The 27,335-nt window shown below is 44.4% G+C and overlaps 1 protein-coding gene across 4 annotated transcripts in view; it reads right to left on the bottom strand.

The window, feature by feature from the left end:
* Positions 1-22,664, bottom strand: part of LOC121953429 (AT-rich interactive domain-containing protein 1B-like) — a 211,047-nt gene extending 188,383 nt beyond the window's left edge. For 3 of the 4 annotated variants that reach the window (XM_042500525.2, XM_042500524.2, XM_042500523.2), the window contains exon 1: positions 20,019-22,664. In XM_042500525.2, coding sequence (XP_042356459.2) covers positions 20,019-21,260 — 1,242 coding nt within the window. In that variant the 5' untranslated portion in view covers positions 21,261-22,664. The remainder of the gene's footprint in view (positions 1-20,018) is intronic. The other variant, XM_042500527.2, reaches the window with a different exon arrangement.
* Positions 22,665-27,335: the final 4,671 nt, after the last annotated feature.

Genomic DNA, 27,335 nt, shown 5'->3' on the forward strand with positions numbered 1-27,335 from the left:
AAAAAAAAAAAAAAAAAAACATCTCACGAGCGGCTACAGTAAGTATATTGGTGCTGTACTTAGCTGCTTGGATATCCTGAGTCTACTTTGTGATGTGCTGTGCAAAAATAGCAGGATTCATATTTTTCAACTATCATATTATAAAAGCTATTCGGCACTCACATGGAGTAAATTAGTGCCATGTGAAAATGGTTCTAAATATCGCAGTAGAAAAACGCATCAAACCAGATTGTGTATGAAAATTAGCCCCAAGATGCCTTTTTGGTATTGATTATCTTCTCTTTTTCTTGGAAGGACTGCTGCTGAATGCCGGCTTTTATACCTGTCTAATGAAACCGTTTTAGTCTTGTGTGCGGATTTGTGAGGAGAAACAAATAAGGATAATTATTGTCAACGGATCCTCTTTATCCTCTGTGCCGCGTCTGTCTCTGGAGGGTCAACATGCTGCAGCCAGAGCCTGTTGGTCTGCTGGGACAATCGGCCTTGTCTTTTATGTGTTTTATTTATACCATGCAGCAAGCACTCTCCAATTCCTATTACATTGCGGGGCCCGGCAATGCCTCGGCCTCTGGAACAAAGCTCCGCATTTCAGGCTTGAAACCTTGTGCATTTTGGGCCTGCTGTTTCACGAAAAAAATAGAAAGACTGGAGAAGAGAAAAGATAGGAGAGGACGAGAGGGGGAGAGAGAAAGACGAGAAGAGAGACTGCAGCAGTGGGCGAGTACAGATCGAGTTCCATATTAATGTGTGCAAATTCCCCCGCTCCTGCTGACTAAGATTAGAAAAATTAATTTCATGGATGCAGAGACAATACTGATGTCATCAAGCGGAGAGGAGAGGAGCAGCACGCTGTTAACTCCTCCCTGCCTGGCCTCCATGAGGAATAGATCACTCTTTAGTATCGCTCCATCGCTTCATTTCACTGCCAGAATTCAAGTTAACTAAATACCAAATGCAGACAACGGCACACAACATTTAGCCTCAACAGATCTTTCCTATCAGGTTACCCAATCCTGAAAACACAACTTATTGTGTGAGTGTGCAGTGAAGTAGCTGAGCTGTGGTGGCGTTCCCATGTGACTGCTGCATCGCTAAGAGGACCAGATTCAGTGAATTATGTCTCGAAACACAATCTCGTCCTGCATCTCAGCGCGCACGCCTTGTTAGTAAAAAAGTCTCGTAATGAATGACAGTGTGAAGAGTAGCACTGGTCCGCGGGGAGCTGGGCAGAGCCAAATTGCCTTTCCTCGGCCCAATATGCCTGGATGGCACAGGCAGCTAGGCATGAAGGCTGGCTAGCAAAGAGAGGCATGAAATTATCTGAGGAGAGAGAGGTGCAAGGGAGTGACAGCCGCAAAGGAGACGGAGGGGGAAACGTATACGCACACGCAGTATGTTTGGCAATGATGCTGCGAGTTGAGAAAGAAAGGCAGACAGAGAGAAGTCAGATAAGAGCCTGTTGTTATGCGGCCGAGCGGCGTGCTTTTGTGTTTGGCGCAATGCACATAATTGCTCTCTCTCCTGCGTCGTCCTCGGAGCTGTTGATCGGTGTGCCCTCTGCGTTTGACACCAATATTTACACCACACACGCTCACACACACACATCAGGGTGCTCGGAAACACACCCACCCCCCTTCCAACCCCCCCCTTTCCTGTGTGCATGAGGAAAAGTTGCAGAATGTTCGGTTCGTCACGGCCGCCACAAAGACGTCATTAAGCGAGGGGAGAAGGGGGGTGGTTGGAGGAGAAGAGGGGAGGGAGGGAGCAGGAGAGAGGCTGCTTCATCTGTCTCAAGTGAGATTGGGGTCGCGGGGTCGCCGGAGCCCTTTTCCTTCGCCAAGACTGAGAGCTAAAGAAGCAGCAGGGACCGAAAAAAAAAGGAAAAAGAAAACCTCAATGACAAAACGAGATGCGGCTGACATGCCTGCGACACGCCATTAGAGAATGAAAACAAATAAAATGCAATCGTCTGCAAACAGTAGAGGAAACACGTGTGGAGGAACGCAGACCGCAAATTTGCCAGTCAAATCTCCTTCCAGGATGCAGTTTTCCGAGACTGAATTCATTCAGATTTCCACTGTATAACAAGGACTCAAGGATGAAAAAAGATAAACCTGCACAGGTTCTAGTTAGAGCAAAAAGCTTTTTTTTCCAGGGGACATTTTCTAGTGTTTTACAAGTCTGGTCAGAGATCAAAATTCCTTATTCTCTTCTAACACGTTCACTGTTTTTTTTTTTTTTCATGTGCTGAGCATGTGTTTTTAAATCATCTGACAAACTTTGCTACAAATCAGCAGTGTTTCCCCTTGAAAAAAGTTTCTTGCTGGGTAGAAAATCCATTGAAAAGCCTCTAGGTAAGACCGGTACAACTATTGCTTTGAAACCGATGCAAATTAAATGCTTTCAGGAAATAGGGAAGGCACCTCTTGCAGCGCCGCTTGCCTATTTTCATAGAATCTGTTTATGATGTGGAGGAGGGAGAGCTTCGCTACATTCCCAGTCTTTTCTTGTCTCACAGTCCTGTGTGTTTCCTGCCTGCCACGACCCTGGGACAGCAGAGGGCCGCCGAAAAAACCTATTTCATCTAAAGGGCCGTGGTGGAACGAGAGGAATGTGCTCCTCTCTAACTTCCCCAGCCCGCAGAACCCCATGGAGAGATGCTGTTACACAACCAAATGAAAGAGAGGGGAAGGGGGGGGGGGGCAGGAGGGAAGAAAATAACAATAACTCCATCTGCCCCAAAGAGAGAGAACAGGCTATTTGAGTAAATGTGCTGCCCTTTTGCTTCCCACGTCTCCCGCAGCCGAAATGCTGGTATTAAATATGCAGGCTAGATTCCCCCCTTATTCAAGGAAATCACCACCTTTGCTAATGGAATGGTATTGGAGAGGAACTGCGTTTCTACAGCTTGGATAATTATGAACGAGGTCCCGTATCGCCAAGTGTGTTTATGAATTAGCAATGGTTATTCATGATATTGTGCTCAGAGTAGGGTGAAAATACATAAGTGAATACTAAGCGAGCAGACCAACAGAAACGATGCTAAAGGGTCCTGAGGGGGCTTTCTCTGCCATCCATTAGTCTTCCCTGTAAGGCAAAGCTTAACGAGCTCCTCAGGCTGGGAGGCTGGCCATTGAGGGAGAGGGAGCAGAGTAAATTATGAATGCGAAAGCTCCATCTGAAGCAAGACCACAATGAGCCCCCATTTCTGTTATTAAGCTCTTTTCCACCTTTCCTCCTGGATTTTTTTTTTCTTTGAAGGGGGGCGCTCCTGAAACACAGGTGTATTCCGATAACATAAAATATCTTTCATCAAGGAATTAATAACAATACTGTATCTATAAAAAAAAGCAAGTTGTCAAACTAGGTCATACCCGTGGTGCTGTTAAAGAGGCTCCCCACTAAAAACAAGGATTTACATTCAGGCTGTTTGTTTTGGAGCACTGCCCAGTCCTCCAGGGTGAAGCCATCCATGCTTCTCCTGCGGGTGATCCATCACTTAAAAACAAAAAAATCCACAAATAACAAACAGATATCCTGACCTTCCTTCCTCAGGCGGATATTAGATACTCATTAAAAGTCACCTGAAACAATTTGAACCAAATTGATTTCATTATCGGACTCGGCACGACACGCCAGGCCCCCACGTCTGATAGCTCAGCGGGAAATTTACAAAGTTAATTAGAAAAAAAAAATGATTTTCATATCATTTTTTTCCCACCCTACGCTTTACTTTGTCACTTCAACGTTGTAAAAGTGACATGGAGAGGGGCTTGTTGACAGGCAGCGATGGTGTGAACAGGAACGCAGCAGGTTAGAGGCTTGAACCACAAAACACATTCTAGCTTTCAGTACCATTCAGCTCTCTCTCTTACTGTAAATAAGTATGCTTTAGTACACGTGCGCTTACACACACACACACACACTCAATCATACACATACATACACTAACATGCTCACATTCCCAATTCATTATTTTATTTTCTAATTGTTTGAGTTGATTTAATTTGCTTTTTTTTAATGTTTGGTTATTGACTTTCTGTGCTTGTTGGTTTACTTTTCTTAATTACGCAACATTTGTTTTTATTATCCTTATTGTGGTGAGACTCGTTATAAGCCCCTTGGGGTTTCTTAATCTCACCTGCGCAACCTTGTCTTCTGTTATTGTTGTTTTGTTTTGTGCAAATAAAATCATAAAAATCTTAAAAATATTAGTAGTAATAGAGCTGTGTGTGCCCGTTGCTATGAAAGCTTGTGAAATAGCGTATTAAGGTAGTCTCTCCCAAACGTACACACCAGTATCTCTGCACAAACACTAGACCCTCGCTTTCCCCACACCTCAGTGCTGCAGCAGCAGCAGCAGCAGCAGCAGACGTGGCCTTAATTTTCTCCTGTAATGAATGTGAGCCTTCACTCTTCCACCCCGCTGTGAAGGCTTCCCCGAGAAATGGGCTCCTCGACCTGAGCTAGGGGCCCTGGAAATAGCCTTCCCTCCCCCCACCCTGCAGCCCCTCCAGGTCACCCTCTGGGAGGCCCCAGGCTCTGTGAGCCCGGGCCAGGCCTCCCATCTCCAGAGCCCTGACTGGGAATCAATCACCGAAGCTGGCTGGGAACATGAGGTGGGGGAGCCGGGTCGATCAATGAGAGCCTGTGGGAGCCCTGATGCATGGCCTGACTGCACATGCACACCTCTGACTCACACTTAACTCCACTGTTCACTCCCATTATCGCCATGCCTAAGGGCGGCTATGTTTACCATGGACTGGATGTGCTAGACCATATGAATAACATATGACGGGGAAAACTGAGTGATATTTGCTACTAAGGGGCCTTAATTAGATTTGGACGTGATCACGCCGAGAACGATTGTGACTATGTACATCTCCTGTAGAGTATCCAACGCTTTAAAATCTTTTTGAATTTCTATTTGGGAGTTTCCATCAGCCTCACGTTTCATAGAAAATCAAACAAAAGCAAAATCTGTTATCAAACTCAGCATTTAGTAACATTGTGCGTAGATCACAGCGAGCCCGTCTTCCGCCAAAATAAGCACCCTGATCATGAGTTGTTTTACGCGCCGAACTTTGCCCGACCTTTTATGTTCAGGTTTTTATTAAAGGCCAGACATATTAAAGGGATGCACATATTTCCCAAGGGCCATGGATCCTTTGGCTGCAACACACACATTTCACCATGTGTCCGGTTCTGTGAAAGAAGGTGGGTGTGTTTCCGCGTGTGTGTTTCACCCACATTACTATTTTCACGTGTGTGATTTTAAACACCGTGAAAGTGATGTTGAAAGTAATATGTGAGTTGACTGTTTGTGGATATGAATGTGTGTGGATGTTTGGATACACACACACAAACACATCAGTACAATAACCAACTGTAAGTGCACAGCATATCTGTGAGTGTCTGCCAGTATCAGTAAAACATGTGTATAAGTATTTTGTTTGTGTGTGTGTGTGTGTGTGTGTGTGTGTGTGAGTGTGAGTGTGTGATCAGTGCGTACCATCTGTGTCCAGATGTTGCGTAGAGAGCAGGCTGCGTGGACAGCCAGACAGTTGGCAGGCCTTCTGACAGGCCTGTGTTCCTTATTGATAGAGGGATCACAGAGACAGAAGAGTCAGCCGTGCTCAGCTAGACCACAATATTGTCCGCTCTGCTGTTATTCATCCCAGTCAGCCAGGAGAAAATGGGATGTTCAGAGCCAAGTTTATAGCTGTCAGATCTGGGCCAAATAGGAGTTGAATAGGTTTCAAACATTTGGAAAACAGCATGCGGAACGTTTGATTTGTCATACAGATGCCGCCAGATTCTTGTGCCAGAGCTGAAGAATTTCATTGTATTTCATTTCTGACAAGGATTTTAATACAGATGACAATAAAGCTGAATTTGAAGTGCACAGCCCAGCGCACTGTGGTGAACTGCAGCAAGGGCCAACATGTTGGCGGAGCGGCTCGACTGGTTCTTGTGTGTGTGTGTGTGACTGTGTGTGTGTGTGTGAGAGAGAGAGAGATTGAGGCACAGTGTAGCATAACAGGAATTTGACTGCAATTCCTATCTATAGTTAATCCAGTAATCTCTGTGGGTCGACACAACTGAGTTGCGAGGTACAAGCGACATGTTCTCATCCCAACTCATTAAATACTGCCACTTTGTCTGTGGACCTACAGGTCAAAATATTATTCCCTAGGTACCCTCCTGCGTCAGCTTTGGAGGTTCGGGGACAGAAACAAAAGCATGTGGTTAGGCTTGGGAAAAATTGTATATATATATATATATATATATACATAGATAGATATAGATTTTTTTTGCTACTACTCTAATGTCACATGACATGTCACTACAGTAGCAAGCTACACATACTAGCATACTACATTGTTATTGACAACTTTATTGACCTTCACCTCCCCTCTCGCCCGCTCCATGCTGACCGTCTTACTCTTTAGACTACAGTAGTTGCCTTCTGCATCACTGGCTGTTGCTGCTCGGTGCGAATCATACCGCCGTGAGGGTAAATGTCTCTCGCTAAGATCAAAAACAGAAGTATTTCCCCAGTTGGACATGAGACAGGCTTGAATAAAAGTAGGAATTGTACATTTCTGCAATCCATGTATACATTACATTCATATGTTATTATGAAGCAGATACATCAAAACTTGATGTTTCTTTAAATTTCAACAATATTGAGGTTAGTTTGTGGTTGTGTTTTGGGGGAAATATATAGCTGGAAATTACCTTCCAAACCTGTGGCATTCTTTAAAAACACATTTTAAGATAAAAGGAAAACTGCAACAAAAGGAAGATTTTTTTTTTTTTTTTTTTAAATCAGTGGTAAAAAATATTATCGTAAATAGTCGTATGCCCTTCCCCTTCAAAACAAACATAATGTCGACACGTCGACGCATATTAAAGCTACATTACATTGTCAGCTCTAGAAAATAAGTTAGAATTCTTATTATTGTGTTACATTCATGAGACTGAATTTACTACGCACAGCAAATTTCCATGATTTTTCCAAAACTTTCAATGATTTTTGCTAGTCCCATTATTTATCCAGGACTGGAAAATGTGATTATGAAATTCCATGACTTTGCTATGTTTTCTACGACTGTGTGAACCCTGTATATCACGTAAGAAATGTACAAAAGTAACGTGTCCATGGTTTGCAGAAACAACACCAACATTTTCTTCTGGCTACTACGATAGTCAGCACTGAGCTACTTTGGACATCTGAAGCCATATTATACACACGTGTACTGTAAAATGAATGCTTCTCTCCGTTTTAAGCTTTTACGAAAGGCATCTGTTGACTGCCTCGTTTCCATTATTGCCTTGCAGAACCGTCTCCCTGACCTCGCACCCTGCGCCATCTTTCTTCCCTGGCTCCTGCCAGAGTTATGGAGCAGGGCCGACGGTTATAGAGGGCAGACCCTTTTCTCTGAGCTTTGATCCAGAAAGTTCTATACCTTACACTTTTGCAGGGGTCATCCAGGAGGAGCCATGTGGGCAGCAGCGTGTGTAAGTGAAAGCACATTGAGCTGCTCATTTTAAACAGAGCCTCAGTGCAGAGGCCAGTGCAAAAGGGCCCATGAGGACTTCGGGGGGTTATAAGGTGCATGTCAGGTGTGTGCGTGGCTAAGCTCTACCAACTTGTGCGGGTGTGGGAAAGGAAGAGCACTAATCCATGAGAAAAAAAAAAAGAACACATAAATGAAAACAAGTGCCAGAAAATAGTGATCTGGAGGCCAACCCCAAATTTCATCAGGCAATATCACAGCTCTCATATCTGTCATCTCTCTTTCATCAAACCCCTCCATCCCCTATACAAATTATTCATGCCAGTAGCTAAATGTATTCATACCATTCTGTTTACTTTATTACTCCACTTTTATTCTGCTCTTTTCCCCACATTTGTTTACAAGAATAAAAGCCTACTCTGACAGAATTATCCCTCTGCACAACAAAAATAAATCACAGCGCTTGCACACACATCATTCACATTCAAAGAGCACAGCTAAATTATAGATGGCCCCTTTCTCCCCAAATATGCATTTCATTAGCATTTCCTTCGCCTGTTGTCTTTTTTTTTTCCTCATGCAAGCCTGCGCCCACGACCCACTGATGTGTGTGTGTGGGTGTGTGTGTGTGTGTATATAACTGGAGAATGGGAACAGACTTGCAGCAAAGCAGGACGCGTCCCCTTTCCCAAGCCTAATTTAGGATTCAATTACAATACTCTTTAAAAAGCGTCGACTTCGCAATTAATTATTTTAAGATTAGCCTGACAGTAATGGGCCTCCCACCGACGCCAGCCAGCACAAGACTGGCCGCCTGCACCCCAGAACCACTCAGTCTCTCCACATATATCTATACACCTTTCTCTTTATCCCCTCTCCCCTTCACACTCTTCCTCCGCCTTCTCTCCATCTTCCTCTCCTGAGGAAAAAGAGATAAATCTTCCTAATCCTCACCTTCACTTCCTCCCTCTGTCCTTTCTCCCCCCCCTCTCATTGCTGCATTACACTTTGTTTCTTTTCTTGTTGTTTTTTTCTCCCTTTGTTACTTTGCGTCGTGCTCTGATCTCCTTGGCGGTTGCCGCACAATTGATATTGCTTCAGTACGGCGGGCTGCTTTTTTACGAGCCACAAGGGCCTTCTCCCACGTCCTCCCGCGTCCCCGGGAAATGCTGACGGATGAGCCCCGCGACAACATGCACATGCACATAAACACTCGCACCCGCGCGCACGATTCCGCATACACAACCGTCTGTCACCGCCGCTGCCAGGCGTAAGCGAAAAAACACGCCGCCCTCCTCCGCCCGCTTTGATTGGAGCCAAGCGAAGCATTTTTTCCTCTCCCCCTTTCCTCTCCGCCGCGGCTGCTTTTCCTCCCACCCTTCACCACTACTACCCCTCCACACTATATTTTTTTTTTCTTTCCTCGTTTCGGAAATGAATGTCATCATCCATCCCCTTTCTCCCTCTGCCGCAACTCCCCCCTGTCACCCCCGGGCAAACCTCAGCCGAAGCCCCCGATTCTGTTTATTTAAATATTTGATATGTAAGCAGTCATAAAATAAATGTCAGAAGAGGGGAAGGGAATGGATATGAGGGGTGTGGGGGAAAGAGGCCATTACGGGTAATGGTTTCTGATGTACGTCGCGGCCCCCTCAGTGAACACCCCCCCCCCCTCAACCCAACCATACAGACAAACCTGCACATGACGGAGCTGAGAGACGCAGGAGCAACAGGGGAATAGATGGAGGCATGTGCAGTCTGAATGTGTTTGCGTGTGTGGAGGCAGAGATGCTACAGCTACACACACACACACACACACACACACAGAGTGACACACTTGTTCGACTAGTGATATGGAAAATAGGCCCTCCCATGCACAATTGACTTCTAATACATTGTATACTCCTCAAACCATCCATTTACCAGGAATTGCAATTTCAGGGGCCCTGAAAGCAGCACTTTGCCAGCACTTTGCAAAATACCTTAAAAAAATCTCCAGCCTCTACAAATGCTCTCTCTCACCAACTGCCAATTCTAACATGTCTGTTAAAGTGAATACACACGCCTTGTTCCCTGGTATATTGAACACCGCTTTATTGACTTGCCAGGATTTCCATGTTGGACACAAGACCCTGTGCTACCTACTGTTTCGACACCCCGCCGCCAATACCATTACAAACGCCCATCTCTCAGAGTGCGTGCTCACGTGTGAGACTCTCAGCTAGTGGCACCCAAAGGATTACACGGCTGTGACAATTTCGCCCAAGAACTGATAAAAAAAAAAACAGGAGGTAGGCGGGGGGGAATAAATCAAGCACAGCCGCTGAGAAAGAGAGACAGAGGGAGAGTAAGAGTCTGTGAACAACCTTGAGTTTCTCCTTGATGCTGAGATGCTAAAATGCTGCACATCAGCACAAAAATAAAATCCCCCCAATTAAGAACAAAAATCATCACAAAATCTTCATTAGCGCTGATGCTACATTGGCTTGGCATTTCAGGGACTTTTATCCGCAGCCCTTTGCCTAACGAGCTCCCAGGCCACAGTAAAACGCAGTGGGAGGGGGAGTGACATCACATCAGGGGTCAAAAGTCATACAGAGAGGTGTTGCCGGCTGTTGACCTCCGTCACCTCGAAATGCTCCAACGTGCCGAATCCCCCTGTGATTTTCCCATCTGTCAGCACGCAGGAATGTCTGAGAGGCCACACACCTACAGCTTGGCCCTACAATGTACATGATTATATAACAAACACACATCTTAAGCATCATGTAAACACCCACAAACCACACCTGTAAATACACACGCATACTAAAATAAAACTTCCCTTATTTACATACCACACATTTCCACACTACATTTACTATACTCAACCCCACACATTCTCACATACACCGATCACACAATTATAACCGCTTCCCTCACACACACAAAAAGATTTCATTAGATCAATACACACATCCATAATAAACCACAAAACACTTTTCCGCATATATATACCTAAATCTCCTCCACACACGCCCCCTGCTCCCCTCTGCCCCCTCCACAGTCCAGGTCAGGGTGCCCTCCAGAGCGTCTCGCCCTCGCCGCTGTTAATTACCACTAATTGGCCCCGCTCGTTTTTTCCCCCCGCTATAATGGAACCATTCATCTTTACTACTTAATGAGTAGGCACTGTAGTCACCAGCCAAGGTCACCCGCAACTAGCATCCAAAAGACAGAAAGACAGAGACTTGGAAAAAAAGAAGCAAGAGAGAGAGAGAGAGAGAGAGACGGCGAGGCTGTTTATGTTTTAAAAATACAGATGAGAAAAATGTGCAATTGCTGAAGTTTCAACACATGACTCTGCTTTTGGAACGGAGCCAATGTGTTAAAAAAAAAAAAAATGTTGAGAAATGTCTGGGAGCTGTGGGAGTCTGCAGTGTCCAACGCAAAACCACAACACACACAGGGAATTTCCAAAAGACAGACTAATTAAAATACCCGTTATGCGAGTGAAAACAATGGATCCCTCAAAACAACGCTGAAAGCGCAGACTCGCACAGTCAAACCCGGCTGTAAATATAAAAATGTATTTTTTTCCCCAGAAATGCAGTAAAGAGCCTCTTCTCCGGCTTATGCACACATAATTATCAAAACAATCACTCCGACTGTCGGCACAGACTCCAGCCCCAGCGGGTGAGAGGGCAACATGTTAGACGCCTCAAATAGCATAAAACATCTAATTAACACTGAATGCTTTAAATATTAGTCCAGCAGTTGCTTTGTGTTCATTTCTGTAGTGAGTCTCAAATAAGGCAAGGAACTGATGAAAAAATTAGCGTCATTGCTTAAGAAAATAACAAATGCAACTACATTTAGTGCAAACCTGTGGGTATTTCAATCATAAAAGGCCTTTGAAAGCTATTCTCATATACCAATACTCAGTCTGGTGTGAGTCCTTTCAGATTTTATACCAAAATGTAATCCTAACCTTCTCATGAAGAATAACCCCCCAGTCTGATTCTGTTGCCAAATCAAGTCTCTGCACGCTGAATTATTAGAAGTTCTCACAGTACACAACAAACTGTTGACACATGTGCCCAGAGGCCAGCAGGTCAGACAAGACAACAATACCTCCACATTTTCTAACTGTGTGAGCAATGTAAGCTGTCAGCCTTTGCCTAGGGTAGAGCAGAGGAATGGTTCAGGTTCAAGCATCATAATTTGTCCTGGCGAGTCATGCCAAAAATCTGACAACCAGCCATTTTCCTAAGAAAAGTCTCTCTGTCAGAAAAGTGCCATTGTGTCGTAGGTTCCTCCTCCGTCTCATGCAGCGTAGCAGAAGCAAAGGCAGGCATGTGCTCCTGCAGCGCTGTGGCGATCAGCCCGGCACAGCGATGTTTGTAAATGGGACAGTTGTCTATGGATTATGTTAATGTGGTATTCCACACTCCCCTCTGGCATGTGTCTGACATTACAGTAACCTTTGCATGTTTAGCCAACAGTAACTATGGATGTTCATTGAGTAGGGAGACGCACCCACGTGCATGCACTTAGTAACGCACACATACACACACACACAGGCACAGTTGCACAGGGAGATTAACTGTGAACGGCAAACATCTGCTCTTGCCAACTGTATTGATATCCTTTTGAAAAAAATTAACATCTTCGAGAAATAAGACATTTAAACTTCAAAATAAAGTTCACTTGTGTGGTCGATATCTGATCCAGTTCATCCGGTTTGTGTCAAAGGAGTGGCTGGAATGTTGAAAGTTTGTCCGTATCAGAGGGGTGCGAGAAATAGCAAGACTAAATATCAGTACTCCACACCCACTGCAATACATCAAGGACAAACCCGATTTCTAACATAACGTCTTCTCCCACATGCAGCATCTCCAGGAGGATGTGGGATAAAGTTGCTTCCTAAATTGCTGAGATAAAATTGATCTAAATTAGGTAGCATTCGGCCAGGAGTGACCACAAGTGTCCTGTTGTGAGCGGTGTCTATAAATCACCAATACGTCCACACACCATGTCTGTCTCTCTCTGTCTCTCTCTCTCTCTCTCTCTCTCTCTCTCTCTCTCTCACACACACACACACACACACACACACACACACACACACACACACACACACACACACGTGCGCACAGTAAGCCGTAATGAACAGTCTTGGATTTGGTAAAAAAAAAAAAAAAAGGAAAAGATAAAAGGGATATGTTGTGGCTGGGAAAATACATGGTTGACCATCAACACAAAAGACACATAACTCTACGTTTACGTGTATGTGTGTGTGTTTGTGTGTGTTCAGTGTGACAGAAGAGCAAAACAAAAAGTGGAACTCGAAAAGGAAAAGAAACAACTCGAAGAAAACAGACAAAACCCGTCAACAGAAACTCGTTGCGTCGTCCGTGTCCCATCGTTTTTCTATTTTTGTCTCTCTGTGCTTACAAACGACAGACAGCGCTTTGCTGGTGCTGTTTGGTTGTATCCTTTTTTCCCCTTCTTTTAGCTGAGCAAATGGTCCCACTGTGCCAGCGCTGATTAGGATCAACTCAAACCAAACAGCAAGACGTGTGACTGGAGTGCACAGTCTACAGTCTGGAGACAGAGAGGAGTGCAGAGGCTTTGATGTGTAAAGTGACGGATGATGGGGATGGCGATGATGATGATGATGATGATGATAATTATGATGATGATTTTCTCACAGGCTGGTGAGCGGGGGAGAGGATGGTGACAGTCGGAAGTTCAAACATGAAGTCACACATACTCCATATTGATCACAAATGGGCTTCTGAGCGAACATGATAGCATTTATGTGGCAATCAACCCATTAAATGTGTCATATGAAGAGTCAAAAGCTCAAAGTTGAAGAAATACTAATGCTATATATTGTCATTGAAAAATAAAATACTTGTTCTTACATAAAAAAAAACTACCATCATCTGCCGTTTAGCCTCCCCTCTTTTCCTTTTGTTCAGCTGAACTTTCAGACCATCAGCTTTATTATACAAAGAGAAAGGAGCTGCAGAACTTGGTTGGATCTTAAAAATGTCATGCTGACTCTTTGAGTCTGCATTAATTGCCGCAATCACAAAATTACTCATTTCTAGAGGGACTGACCCGCATGTTTCTCATTTCCTCTTCTGCTGGCCAGAGAGGAAAGAAGGGAAGTGGAGGCAGCAGTTACTGTAAGCGGGACAGTGTGGCCCACAGATCTGCTCGGTATAGTGTATAAATATTCGATAGGATATGCTGGCTGTCTAAATACCTCTGAACTGACTGCTGGTCCCTTGGGAAAACTAGCGAGCTACTGAGAGCCAGGGACATGAGGCAGATAAAAGAGGAGAGACCGTATTTAGAGAGAAAACACAGAAAGAACAAAAAGAGATGACTGCGAAAGTGAAAGCAAACTGTATGGCACCATCTGTTTAGGAAGGATATAGTTAACTGCCATACATTTACTTATACTGAGACATAACCCCAGAGAGAAAGAGGGAGAGAGAGAGGACGAAAGAAAGAAAGACAAGAAAAAAGGAAAAGAATAGAAAGGCTGAGAACAAAGGAAATACAGAAGAACAGAAAGAAAGACTGAAAGGCTGAAAAAACACTGAAAAAAGAAAGAAAAACAAAAATGAAACATAGAAGGATATAATGACTGACAAAAAGAAAGAAGGAAGAAAAGAAAGACTGACAGAAAGAAAGAAAGACTGAGAAAAAAGGAAAGGCTGAAAGAAAGGACAAAGACTGAAAAAGGACTGAAAGAAAGAAAAAGAAAGACTGAGAGAAGGAAGGCTGGAAGAATGAAAAAAACAAGAAAGAAGGAAAGACAGAAAAAAGACTGAAATGCTGAAAAAAGAAAGAAAAATTGTAAAAACACTGAAAGATTGAAAGAAAGACAAAGAATGAAATATAGAAAGATATAATGACTGACAAAAAGAAAGACTGAAAAAAGAAAGAAAGAGAGAGAGAGAAAGAAAGACTAAGAAAGATCTCCCCCTGAGGGATGGAGGTGGAGGAGGGGGGTCGTTCTTTCAGTAGCTCCACGTGGCTAATTAGCATATGTGAAGGTCAGAGTGGAGGAGTGGGGGTGGGAGGGGGTTGGGGTGCCACCACAGCACCACTGCCATGACACATGGCACCCAGCCAACCACACACACACACACACACACACACACATACACACACATTACTGAAGGGAGGAAACACAATATATTTGTGTGTGTGAGGCCAACAAGTCGTAAATACTTCTTTTTTTCTCGCAGCGTTCACCAGGCTGAAGCAGGGTGAGCTCCGGAGGGAGAGGATTTTAACTATGCTGACATTTGCCAGAGTTCAGATAGTGATTCTCTCTCTCTCCTTCTCTGTGAACTCGGCCAGGCCCATTCCTCAGAAGTCAGCAGCCCTCCATGTGACTCCTTTCAAATATCGCCTACATTTCTACATCACGCTGTTTACACACAGAAGGCAGCAGGAAGCAGCTCAATGCAAAAAATACTTATGTAAACCATGAACTATTGAAATAGAAGAGAAAAAATAAATAAATTCAATAAAATATCACCAAAAAAGTAGACCTGATACTGATGCAATTACATCTACACAAGAGCTAAAGAAAATGTTGTAAGGGAATGCATTGGTTGGATAAATAATTACAAAAGCAGAACGCAGAAAAATGCCATAATTGTGCCCATGCAGAAGTTGTGATCACACGATCATTACAACACTAAAAGCTTGTCTTTGTTTCAGTGTTCAGGCTGCCTAGCAGGCACCAAAGAACAATAACAAATACTATTAAATTGTTGAAGGACTTTACTTTTTTTTCTGTGTACAAAATGTACTGTTGATTCACTTCAACTGAGCTGACAGATGCTAGAAGAAGATCCAACAATAATGTGAAGTGTGTTTGCAGTGACATTTCCAAAGTGTACTTTGCTTTTGATAGAATCATTCCTATGAAGACCATTCAGCTACTTAAGACACAGAGTGGAAGAAGCGGTGGCACCTGTTAGGCCCTGTATACGACCAAACACCAGACCTGTGAGAAATCCTACAAGTCCCAGAATGCCAGAGGATCACTTTCTGGTCATCACGAGGAGAATCCACCACTGCTGACAAAGACTAAACAAGAAATGAAATTGAAATGACTATCGAATCAAATCCGCAAGCTCCTGGACTTCTTCATCCACACGGAAAAGTCAAACTCTCCCTCATGCACAATTAACTTTCTTCCCCGAAATTGCTCTGGTTTAGATTTTTCTGCTCCCCCCTGACGGCCGCAGTTTGGATGAGACAGAGCTGAGAAACAGCTGACACCAAATCAACGGCCGCTCGCAGTAATTAAATCCTTTCTTCAGGGCGTTTACACATCAACCTTTAACTCCAGAGGATGTTGTGAGTGCATTGTGGAAGCAGAAAAAAAAAACAAAACTATAATTATTTTATTAAGCCAGCATATTAAACGTGAGCTTACGTCCAGTCATGCAACTGGACAGTCTGTTTAAATTCATATTATTTCTAAAAAATCAGAATTAATTGGCATTTTGTGGAAACCACATGCAGACCAGGGATAACCCCGGCCTGCCAATTACCTAAGCAGTCTCTGTGTTTCATCCAAGGAAGATGAAAAACGCTGCGCGGGGCCCTTATCGGACGCAACAGAGCAAATTAAAATTTCACTCTAGTGTTGCTAATCAGCACTGCGCTGGCTAGCCAAGACAGAGATGTAAACAAACCAACATAAACAAACGACTGAGGGGGGGCGGGGGGGCGGGGAGGGGAGCGAGAGACGGAGGGAGAGAGAGACATTGTGAGAGGGGCGGTGTTGAAGTTGGACTGCTTAGTGCTGACAAAGGGGCTTTCGCCTTCTCCTGCCTGTACACACACACACAAACAGAGACATAGAGACGAGACACACACTCAAGGACACGAACAGAAAACCTAAAAACACACCCAGAATAAAAAACAGCACCCAAACACACACCTGCGTGCCCATTTCCTGCCCAGACCCCATGGGCTGTCTGTCCGACGCAGAACATGTACCATAAATTGAATTCCAGCAGCCACAGTCAGGCCCATCACTATGCACAAGGCTCCCTGAGATAGCCGCATAATACAATGTGACATTGATGCATTGCTCCTATTATAAAGTCTTTGTTCGTATCACACTAATAATTCATAAGAGAGAAATGTAAACAGTATGCACTGGAGAGCACTGCGAGCAGGAATCATTTCAAGGTAAGCACATTACCAAGGATGGGATTGGGTCTCGTCTTTGATATGGAGAACTACTGAGCTTTGATTTCAATTCTGAAAAAACAAAGGCAAAACACTGTGCATAATAGTGATAAATTAGTGGAAACTGTAGATATGCATTCATTTTTGTTTTATTAGGTCAGATTTTAAACGAGTCGCTGCTGCAATTATCTGAGCAGCAACACTATTTCCAACTTGCTAGGTCCTCATTATTATCTACTAATTACTTTTATTGTTCTCTGTGTGTGTTGTGTGTGTTCTGCTTAGTGAATAACAGACAGATCTGTGTTACACACACAGGTTGAGGCAGAATGTGCCGTTTTGTTTATGTCAACTTCAGTCGTTAGGATTGCACATATGCTGCTGCTATACGTACACACTGCACATATTACAGCAAAGAAAACACACACACTTAAGTAGGAACGGCCTGGATTTAAAGCAGCTGATGTGTGGACAAATATTCAAGCATAAGGTCACAAACTGAATATTGTTACTCAATCAAGTGGGCCACAGTAATTTGAAAAAACTAGGACAATGTCATTGTGATGAGGGAGCATGTTCAACACACACACACCTCTAAATAACATACGTTACATATCTCTGATGTGTACACACACACACACACACACACACACACACACACACACACACACACACACAGTGGTAGGGCTCTGTCTTCATTTTGGTGAGTGGCCAGACAAGTGAGTGTGAAGGGGAGGTGGGGACAGCGGTGTAAATGAGGTGCACTCGTTTCGCTCACAGCTTGCTCCTGAAGAGAGGCAGTGGGGAGGGAAATTGAATTTGAAAGAGGGGAAACTGTGCCAACAGGTGACAGAGGCGTGCTCCGACCAAACGCACTCTGAAGTGAAGCGCAGTCATATCACGGGGCCAATTTGGAGGCAGTATTATGCACTACACCGCTCGCCTTTCTCGCACAGCCTGTCAGTGCACAGGAGAGCAGTGCTGCCGCTCCAAATATGAATTAAACATAGGGCTTTTGTAGCGTGAATATACTGCTGCTGAAATGTTGGTAGAGTAGGAAAAAAAAAACCACAGTCGCACATGCACTTACTCCTAAAGCTGGAAACTGGAGGGGAAAAAAAATATGTGCAGTATATAATGTTAAATGTAAGATTTTTTTAGGGGGCTGTGTTCTTTGGAAACATGTGCACTAAAAACTGAATATGAACAGTGCAGAATTTGGCTCATATAACTGCATACTGTGGCTGATACACTGACTTTCTTTAAGGTGTCTTTCATATAAATTCCTAATACACAATCTGCACATAATCAGTAATAATTACTGTAGGTTTCACTTGACCATCTTATCAGTGCATAATTTGATACAATCAATACCACAGCAAACCCTCCCACGCTAAAACGTTCACTTAATTTCCCCAGCATCCAACGCAAATTGCCTTTGATTGAAACAATGTAGGCTAATGAACTGCTTTTGTTTTGCGAGAGGCAGACAGTATAAGCTATGCTCAACCACCTTACCCTCCAGTCGTCCAGATGTGCCATCCAGCAGTGCGAATAATTTAGCGCATCAAAAACAACCGCAGAATAATGGCTCTTCTGGAGAAACACTGTGTGGTTTTAGGGCAGAGTTCTGAGCTGGCAGCGACTGCCTCCCACGGCTGTGGGTCTGCATGCCACTGACACATCAGTGTTTGAGCACAGGCTTCGGGGACACCCAGGGATCCTTGAGTGCAGTCCCCCCCAGAAAAAAACAGGAATACTTGAATAATCAGTAACACTTTCTTCCCTTTCTCAGCTGTTACCACTGAGGTGCCCTCGAGCAAGGCATTCAACCCCCAGCTGCAGCAGTGGCCAACAGCTTGCAGGGGTTGTTGTGTGAAAATGGGAAGGGGTATAACAGTGCATCCACAAAAACAGAGTTTTCCTTGCATTTTAAAGTGTCAAATGCACAAATTATTTCACAATATATTTATATCACATGTATAAGACATGTGTTGGAGAATTTCTCTGAATGCTGCTTCTAAATGATGCATTGATATCAAATAGAACAAACAAGACAAGCAATAAATCAACATAAAACAAAGTAATTCAAGGTTATAACTCCACATGAAGACACATTATTTCCTTTTTTGTCATTCCGAGCTGACATTGCCGTGTTTTTGAACGTCTTTTCAGTGTGGAAAAATTATGTGAATAATTATTTTTTATTATCAGGAGCAGCCTAAACCTTCATAAAACTTCAATTATTGCGTTGGACGGCCTCCAAGTCTGGAGTATTCCCATAAGACGTGAATGCAGCATCACTACAGCGCCATGGCCAAGGATCCCTGCAAGAAGCCTCCTCTTTTTTGTTTTTTTTTTTGTGTTTTTTTTCTCTGAGTGCAGTCTGCCCAGCGGGGCCACGGGGAGCCAATCAGATGGCAGACAGGGTGTCAACTGTGAGCTGGGAGAGCTTTTAGCCAGTTTACCTCCACTATTCAAATTCTGAGCTGCATGGGAATAAACGAGGCGCACAGAAGCGCTCCGGCTCGATACGGAGCGCGCGGAGAGGCACAGACGGTCCCTCTCGCGCCGTCCGTTTGATTACCCCCCTTCCCCAAATCAGTAAAACCTGAAGAGATGAGAAATACTACACAGCGTTGGCGTCTATCATGACCACGGCGTGCATTTTCTATAGGAATATTTTTACTTTGTTCAACGTGCGCCTCGAACACAACACGTCCTCTAAACAGGGCGTTTCGCAACGTGTCTGACACCACGTCGGCAGAGAGGTGAATCTGCCCAACATCAATGTTGCTTTTTAATCAACCGGATAGATGAAATAATAAGGGATGTGCACAACAAAAATATGAACTATAAAATGTGAGGATAGACACACAACCTCTGAATTAGCCTATCGATTAGTAGGCTCATTGAATAGCCTGATTTTTTTTTTCTTAATCCACTTTTTCGCCCAATCAGGTTTTCCCAATTTGTTTCCTCTCATTTTAAAGCTCGGGCAACTGTTATACATAACACGTCTACGCATGTCAGAATTATGCACATATCATTCCCTTTCTTCTGCATGAAACCGCCTTAATAAGAATAATAACCCTGGTAATGTTCCTGTAATTCACTGACAAACTTCAACACTTTGGTCCACATATAATGGCCCTTCTTCGAGGTCTGTATTAGTGATTAACACTCACACCACCTGGTAATTATGAGTGATACACCAGCGCTAAGAACCCCAAGTTACACCGCTGCACATCGGCCGCCTGAGAAGTTTCCAAAACTTACCTGCGTCCTGCCGAGGCCTTGCCCTCCGTTGCCCGGGCTCATTGAATGAGGATGGTTTCTCTGCTGCCCTCCCCAGCCGTGGGCCGAGGTGGCTCCATACTGGGGCCCCACGTCTTTCCCCAGGCCCATGCCGGCTTGCTGCTGCGCCGTCGAGCCGCTGTAGTCTTGATATGAACCGCCGTAGCCCCGCATCATGGGGCTCGGGGATGTCAGCAGCTGGTTGAGGGTCGGGGTGGCCCCTGAGGGATGCTGCTGCTGACTTTGTCCCGGGAACCTCTGAAATCCCCCCGAAGCAGCTCCCAGGGGAGACTTGCCATGGCTTGCTGAGGAGTTGTTGCCCATCATCATGTTCCCAGGTTGCCGGCATCCAGAGGGGCCCATCATCCCGTAGGCCCCGCCGCCGTAGCCCGCCCGGTACGCCGGGTACTGATTGTACTGGCTGTTGTGGTACCCTGCTTCGTGGGAGTTCTCCATGCTGTTATGAGCCGAGGAGTGCGTTATCCCCATCCCACTGCTCTGCTGCTGCTGTCCGCCATGTTGCTCGTAACAAGGCCTTGGAGTGTAATAGTTGTTATTAAACTCAGAGTTGTTGCTAGTTGGCCCCAAGTTAGAGTGTTCATACCTGGTACCCATCATCCTCTCCGCGGGTTTACAGGTGAGCTCCCCGTCACCTTTCCCTGGCATGTGCTGCTGCTGTGGCTCCCCCTGTCCTCCCAACAGGTTCTCTTTGCCGCCGTGGTGTTGGTGATCCATCCCTCGGTCCCCACGGGGCCCCTGACCGTTGTTATTGGCGGTGTTGTTACTTTGTCGCTGCTGATGTGGCGCAAATTGGCCGAATTGCGGCGGCTGCTGCTGCTGCGGCGGCGGCTGAGACTGAGGGGGATCTCCGCTCCCCACACATTTCAGCTTGTGATTCGCGATCAAACCCGTTTCCATCGAGGAAGTGGTTGAATTAGTCGAAGCCGAGGCGGACGTGAGGTTATTCCCATCCTTGTCGTGGCCGTCCGACGCGTTGTGAGTCGTGGAAGTTGAATGAACCATATTGAGCTCGTTTCGGCGGTGATGGTCTACATTATTCAGAGTCCCATCTCCGGCACCCAGCATCGGTCCAGTCCGCTGCACGCTCCCTCCTCCTCCTCCTCCTCCGGATTTCCCCGAATTGAGTTCCGGACCCAAACCGCTGGATAATTTCTTATTTTTGTTATTAGTTCTGGTCGGAGCCGATGCAACTTGCGCAGCCATGGTCACTCCAACATCTCAGCGCGCAGTGACAGCGAGCCCCGACCAGCCTTGCACACAGAGAATAAGACAAGAGGGAAGAAAAACACAAGCTGGGAGGAGAAAAATATATTCAGTGGAAAAGCAAGCTTTGTTGTAGCGCTGCTGTTGCTGTTGGTGGTGGTGAAACTGTGCGTCAGTGAGGCTTCATGTTGAAAGTTTCTCTGCCAGGTTTAAACGAAACTTTTTTCTTCCCCCCTCCGCCTCTCCTCCATCCCGGTTCTTCGGTAATATGTAGCAGCGTCTCCCGGAGCCCTTGTGGCCCAGCATGGCATGAGAGAGAGCGGGCTCTACCAGCTTATCCACCTCCAGGGCTCCGGCGCGCCTCGCATGGAAAATCCGGACTGGAGTAGCGAGCCATTACGCACGCTGCATTTAGATGTTTCTGTGTTTTACGATGCTTTGAAGGCTGGTTTCACAATTGTAAAAAACTACACAAAGAGTAGCAGCGGTTTTGCACGACTAATATCTTCTTATTCTCATCAAAACATCCAGATTTCTTTCAATAATTGCGCCTCAGGCGGTCAAGGAATGACTCCTTCCCCTGAGTTTATATTACTTTAAAACAAAAAACAACCGTGACAGATCGGGCATTTCCAATTTACGCACAGACACTGCTTCTCCGCTCCACACGGACTCCTCAAACGCGCACACCAGCAGATGTTAAGTTTGCCCGAGCGAGTTTCTCCATACGCAATTATCCAGATCTGATTTTCCCTCTTCCCACCCTCTCTGTCCCTCGGCTCAAGCCAGTTCTCTGCAGCTCTGACAGGAGTCGGACACGCAACCACAAGCTGTGCGCAATAATGTTGCCATCGGAATAAGAATGTAATCACACTTTATAGCAGCTATAATGTTGTAATATCTGTACCACGGAGTTCATCCCCAGCGCTCCGATCGCTTCTTTTCAGGCTGAAAAGGAATAATGTTCCCTTTCAACAAAGAACCAATCGTGCAATAAGAGAGAAACCATGGAAATATCACAAACTATAAACTATTTAATATTCTATTCAGTATGATAGCACATAAAAAATTGCCATTTCGTACGATTAAGTCACTATAAACTCACTGAGTTTCCACAGGAATGTAATATGAATATTATGAATATTAAAGCCATTCTTCATTAGGGTTTTATTTAAATAAAAGGCTATTCTTTAATTTCCTTGGTTACTTTGTCAAAGAGGAGCCTGTCTGAAATGATAATGAAATAAAAAAAGGAAAGAAAAAAAATCAACCCCAGGCTGCAGTGTAGGACCACACAAAAACCAAAGTCTACAAGATATGCTATCCCATCAGTGGTATTCAAACATGAATGTAAAATAGTGCTTAGTAAAGAAGCTGGGGTGTCTGTTGGGACTTGAATGAGCAGAGGGTCTGCTTTGATGAGATCAGATGCATTTGATCAACAGAGGGAGCTGTGGATGAAAGAGGGGTGGAGGGGAAGGAGGGGTGGTGGTGGGAAGAGAAGGATTTGGGGATGAGAGTGTGTGCTGAGGATGGCCGTGATAATGATGATGACTGGTGGCGGTGGGAACAAATGGGATGATGACGACGAAGATGCCAGTGGTGGAGGTAATGATGGCCATAGTAATGGTGATGACTGTACGGGAAGTGATGAGAATATTTTTCTAACACCTAATTGTTGCTCCAGGTCACATATTGGTGAAACAAGGAGGCACAATTCACTTTTACACTGTGTGTGTAGTGTGAGATAATTCACTATGAAGCCATGTCCATGACAATGGGAAGACCCCTGCTGGAGATATGGTGTCAGTACAAATTGGAGCTTTTATATGTATAAAAATACAAGCAGAGACATATCTCATGTTTCAAGTAAGGCACAACTGAGTGAGAGGGGATGGCCTTATGCAAAAAATATTTATTTAACTACAGTACAGTGCAAAAGTCTCAGGCCACCTTGTTATTTTAGCACGCTTATCATGATCATACATATTTATTTCTCAGCAGTGTCTTTACTAAAATACAACCAAAAAAAACAGGAAATATGTAAATAGTATTTAAAATGCAAATCAAATCTCATCTTTTGGTAAACTATAACTAAAAGATACTTTCCCCAAGAGAGTTCAAGAGGTGCTTCATATAAACAGAGGTCACACTGAATATTGGCTTCGGTGTGAATATGCCATTATGTTCAGACTTTTTTGTGTGTGTATTGATGCATTGTACATGTTCTCTGTATTCTTTGTATCTTAATAAAGAGACTTTGAAACCTCTTTCTATCCATATAGAGGATGTCTAATTTCTTGTAAAACTAGACATTTTAAGGCGTTCATCACTACCATCAAAGTCAGCATAGCTTGTCAAGAAGGGGGCCAATTAATTCCAAAGTTAGCCTAAATTTTGTGAACTGGCATGTCCATTTTCAAAAGGTTCCTTGAACTCTAACCTTAAGATATCCCCATAAAAATGCGTTCAGTGGGTACCTGCAAGTCTCCAGTAAATGTTTTGTTCACTACAATCAATGCACTTTTAATTAAAGCTTTGTCTAAATATCCTCATAACAACATTACAACAAATATATGTTAGCTTAAGATTTTTGCACGGTACAGCACTTGTGTAGCACAAAGGAAAAACAAATCATATAATGACATGATAGTATTTTTCCTAATTTAAGCTCACTCAGGGAGTAAAAGCGAGTGACATCCCCAGAAACCTCTCCCAGCCGTTTGCCTTTATGAGCCCATATGGCAGAGAATAAAAGCTATAACGTTGTTAGGGCTCAACTACAAAGTCTCCATGGTGCTCACCATTCAGTAAACTCAGGCCCAGCCTATAGCATCAACAAGACCAGATGGCTATTTATCTATAGGACACCCCGAGAAGACATCCCGTTTACACCCTCTGTGCGTGCGAGCGTGTCAGAGACGAGATTGTGGAGGTGACAGAAAGTAGCTGCTGTTGGTCTGTGTATGTGTCGACAAAACTATAACTCCTTGAATGATGGAGAATTTCTCCATGTTGGCGATTCGTCACTGATTATGAGCACCTTTTCTGATTAGAACAAGCCTCATCCACACCGTTTCTGCTCTCTGTACTTTGTGCACATGACGATTCTGGCTCCCATCAGTGTCCCAGATCAAAGCTGCAGCTCTGATCTCATCTAGAGCAATACTAAGGCTGACAGTGAGGGGACCTGGAGCATTAGCATATTCTATGATGGCGCCGGGCTTTTCAAGCCGTTGCCTCGGCTGCAGCTCTGGGTGTGCGCGCTGTGGCTTTGCAACTCTAATTTCCCTCTCTCGCTCATTAAAAAAAGCCCACTGTTCTCCTATTAATTCGCAGACACACTGATCTGTTTGAATGGCGAGGATGGGTGTGTGTGCGGGAGGAGGGAGGTGGAGGAGGGCAATGGCTCAGCGCATTTGCATTTATGTTTAATTTATAACCTTCAGGGGCCCCCTGATGCAGCAAGATTGAAACAATAACTCCAGACAAACACGGGGAAGAGAGGAGGAGGAGCCGGAGGAGGGTGGATGGAATTAAAAATATACAGATCTGGGATGGTATGTGCTTTGCATATATGTGTGTGTGTGAGAGTGCGTGCGCTTGTACGGATGCTGTTGCTGCGTGTGCACGTGTTTTTCTGAGTGTTTGTTCATGCATCTGCATAAAGGTGTATGTGAAACTGAAACACACACATGCACTGGCAAAAAGAGAAAGGCAGAGGTCTCCAATCCGCGGGGGGATAACATGCCACGGTGAGTGTCTGTCAGGAGGAGAGCTGGAGTCTGTTTCGGGGGAGTCTGCAGGGATCTCCCCCTAGCAGCACAGCACAGAACAGCACAGCACAGCACAGCAGACAGCAGCAGCAGCAGCAGCAGCAGCAGCACAAGCCTGGCCAAGCACAGAAAGTGGGTCAGCCCAAAACACACACACAAACACACACATGCACACACACACACACACACACACACACACACACACACACAGCTCAGACGGATACAGCCCCGGTGTCACACTGTGGGTGTGTTTGAAAGAAACAGAGAGAAAGAGCGTGCAGAGAGAGAATGCATCGATGAAGGTTTGTGTACGGGAGCGAGAGCATGGTAGTATATTTTGCATTAGTGATGTTGAAGATGGAAAGAGGGGGGGGGGTTGTTTAAGATGAGGAGTGGACGGCTAAGAAGGAGGAGAAGAGGGGGTGTAGCTGAGACAAAAAAGCCAGCCAGCCATTGTGAGCACACCCTATGGAAGTGCATCAAATTGATCCATAGTCTTTTCATTTCAGGCTTGGGTAAATAACAGCATTTGCATTGATCAGTCTGCAAAACCAGGCAACGATGGGCTTGGGAGCACACGGTATGTGCGTGTCTGTGTGTGTGTGTGTTTGTGTGGCTGCTAACAAAACACATCTCTTATTCCTTTCTGCTCCTTGCGGAGTCGAGGGCCTCACCAGAGCCCTACAAACGGCTATGATGGATAAAATGTTTTCAACAACACTTGAGAAGAGTGGATGCTATTGTGTCCGCCTGTATACTGAAACACAGAATCACAGAATTCCCAGGACGCCGCATGCTCTATTTATGTGTTATGAAAAACATGACTCAAAAGAAAAACGGAAAACAGCTATGCTCTACTTTCACTGTCAGCTATCATGTGAAGTGTGAAGGGGAGGAAGAGGATGAGAGGGAGATACAGACAGGGAGAGGAGAGGAGAGTGATTTTCTTCATCCACAGATCCTATCCTGGAGGTGACAGGGGACTGGGCTCTCAGGAACCCCCCCCAATACCTCCATCCCTTCCTCCCCCTCTGATGCCTGTCACTGCTCCTCTCCTCTCCCCTCCCCTTCCTCCCTCCCTTCTCCTGACTGGAGGAGTGTGTGAAGTGTCCCCCGAGAGGCACAGACTCAAAGACGGTATTTACAAGATCCACACTGAGCCCACTTTTAACTGCCTGTGAAGAACTTCTCCCGCCGCCTTTGATGTGCAAACCTAATGGGGAAGAGCTCGCCGGCAGTCATTGCATATGTTAGCGAGGCAACGTGAGCTAATCCGCTAGCATTGCAAGGTAGACTTCATGCTGCTTGTAGTAAGTGAACACTTCAAATGCTGTATAGCTTTGGTGCATTGCTGCCCTTGGAAAAAGTCCCTATTGGCATTATGAGCTGACGCGATGCATCAACTGTTACAGCAATTTAGTGGCAAAAGACGAGCACTCAGTGGTGGAAAGTAACTCAGTACATTTACACAAGCACTGCACCAAAGTATGAATTTGAGGTACTTGTGCTTTACTTAAGTATTTATTCTCATGCGACTTTATACTTTTACTCCACTACATTTCCTACTTTTTACTTCACTAAAATTATCTGACAGCTTCAGTTACCTCACATATTAATTTTTTTTTTCATAAACAAACAAGAAGGGTTAATAAAATATTATGTTCTGTTAGAAATTAAGTCATCAAAACACTTAATATAAGTACAGCTGCAGCAATTAGCTGATTATTCAATCAGTTGATCCTCGAAAAATAAAATGTCAACTACTTTGATGAACAGTTAAGTCTCTTTTTAATGATTTGATGGGAGTTTGGGGTGTGTTTTCTTCTTTTTAAAATGTTTTTTTAAACAATATTTTTTTAGTTTTTGATTTCTTTTTTATTCATAATTTTGAGTTTTTTTTCTTGAAGATTTTTCTGCATTGGGACTTTTAGTTTGAATACTATAAGTGCATTTTCCTGATTATACATACTTACTTTTACTTAAGCACCAATTTCAATGCAAGACTTTTACTTGCAACTGTGTATTTTTACAGGGTGGTATTTGTACTTTTACTTAAAAAAAAAAAAAAAGGATTTGAATACTTCCACCGCTGCGAGCACTTTGCATCTCTCATGGTGTATTTAGCATATTCATGAGTTGACATAGAGGCCTGCTGATGTGATCATTAAGACTATAATAACTCCATATGATGTGCAAAATGTATAACCACGACAGTTATGTTAATCCATCCAGTTTACAGTCAGTGCTGAGCAGATCCTACACCCATTCTCTGCTGGGATTTTTTAAAAAAGTGGTGCAA

The sequence above is a fragment of the Plectropomus leopardus genome, chromosome 14, assembly GCF_026936395.1.
Source record: "Plectropomus leopardus strain MGB_pleo_1.0 chromosome 14, ASM2693639v1, whole genome shotgun sequence".
Classification (NCBI taxonomy): domain Eukaryota; kingdom Metazoa; phylum Chordata; class Actinopteri; order Perciformes; family Serranidae; genus Plectropomus; species Plectropomus leopardus.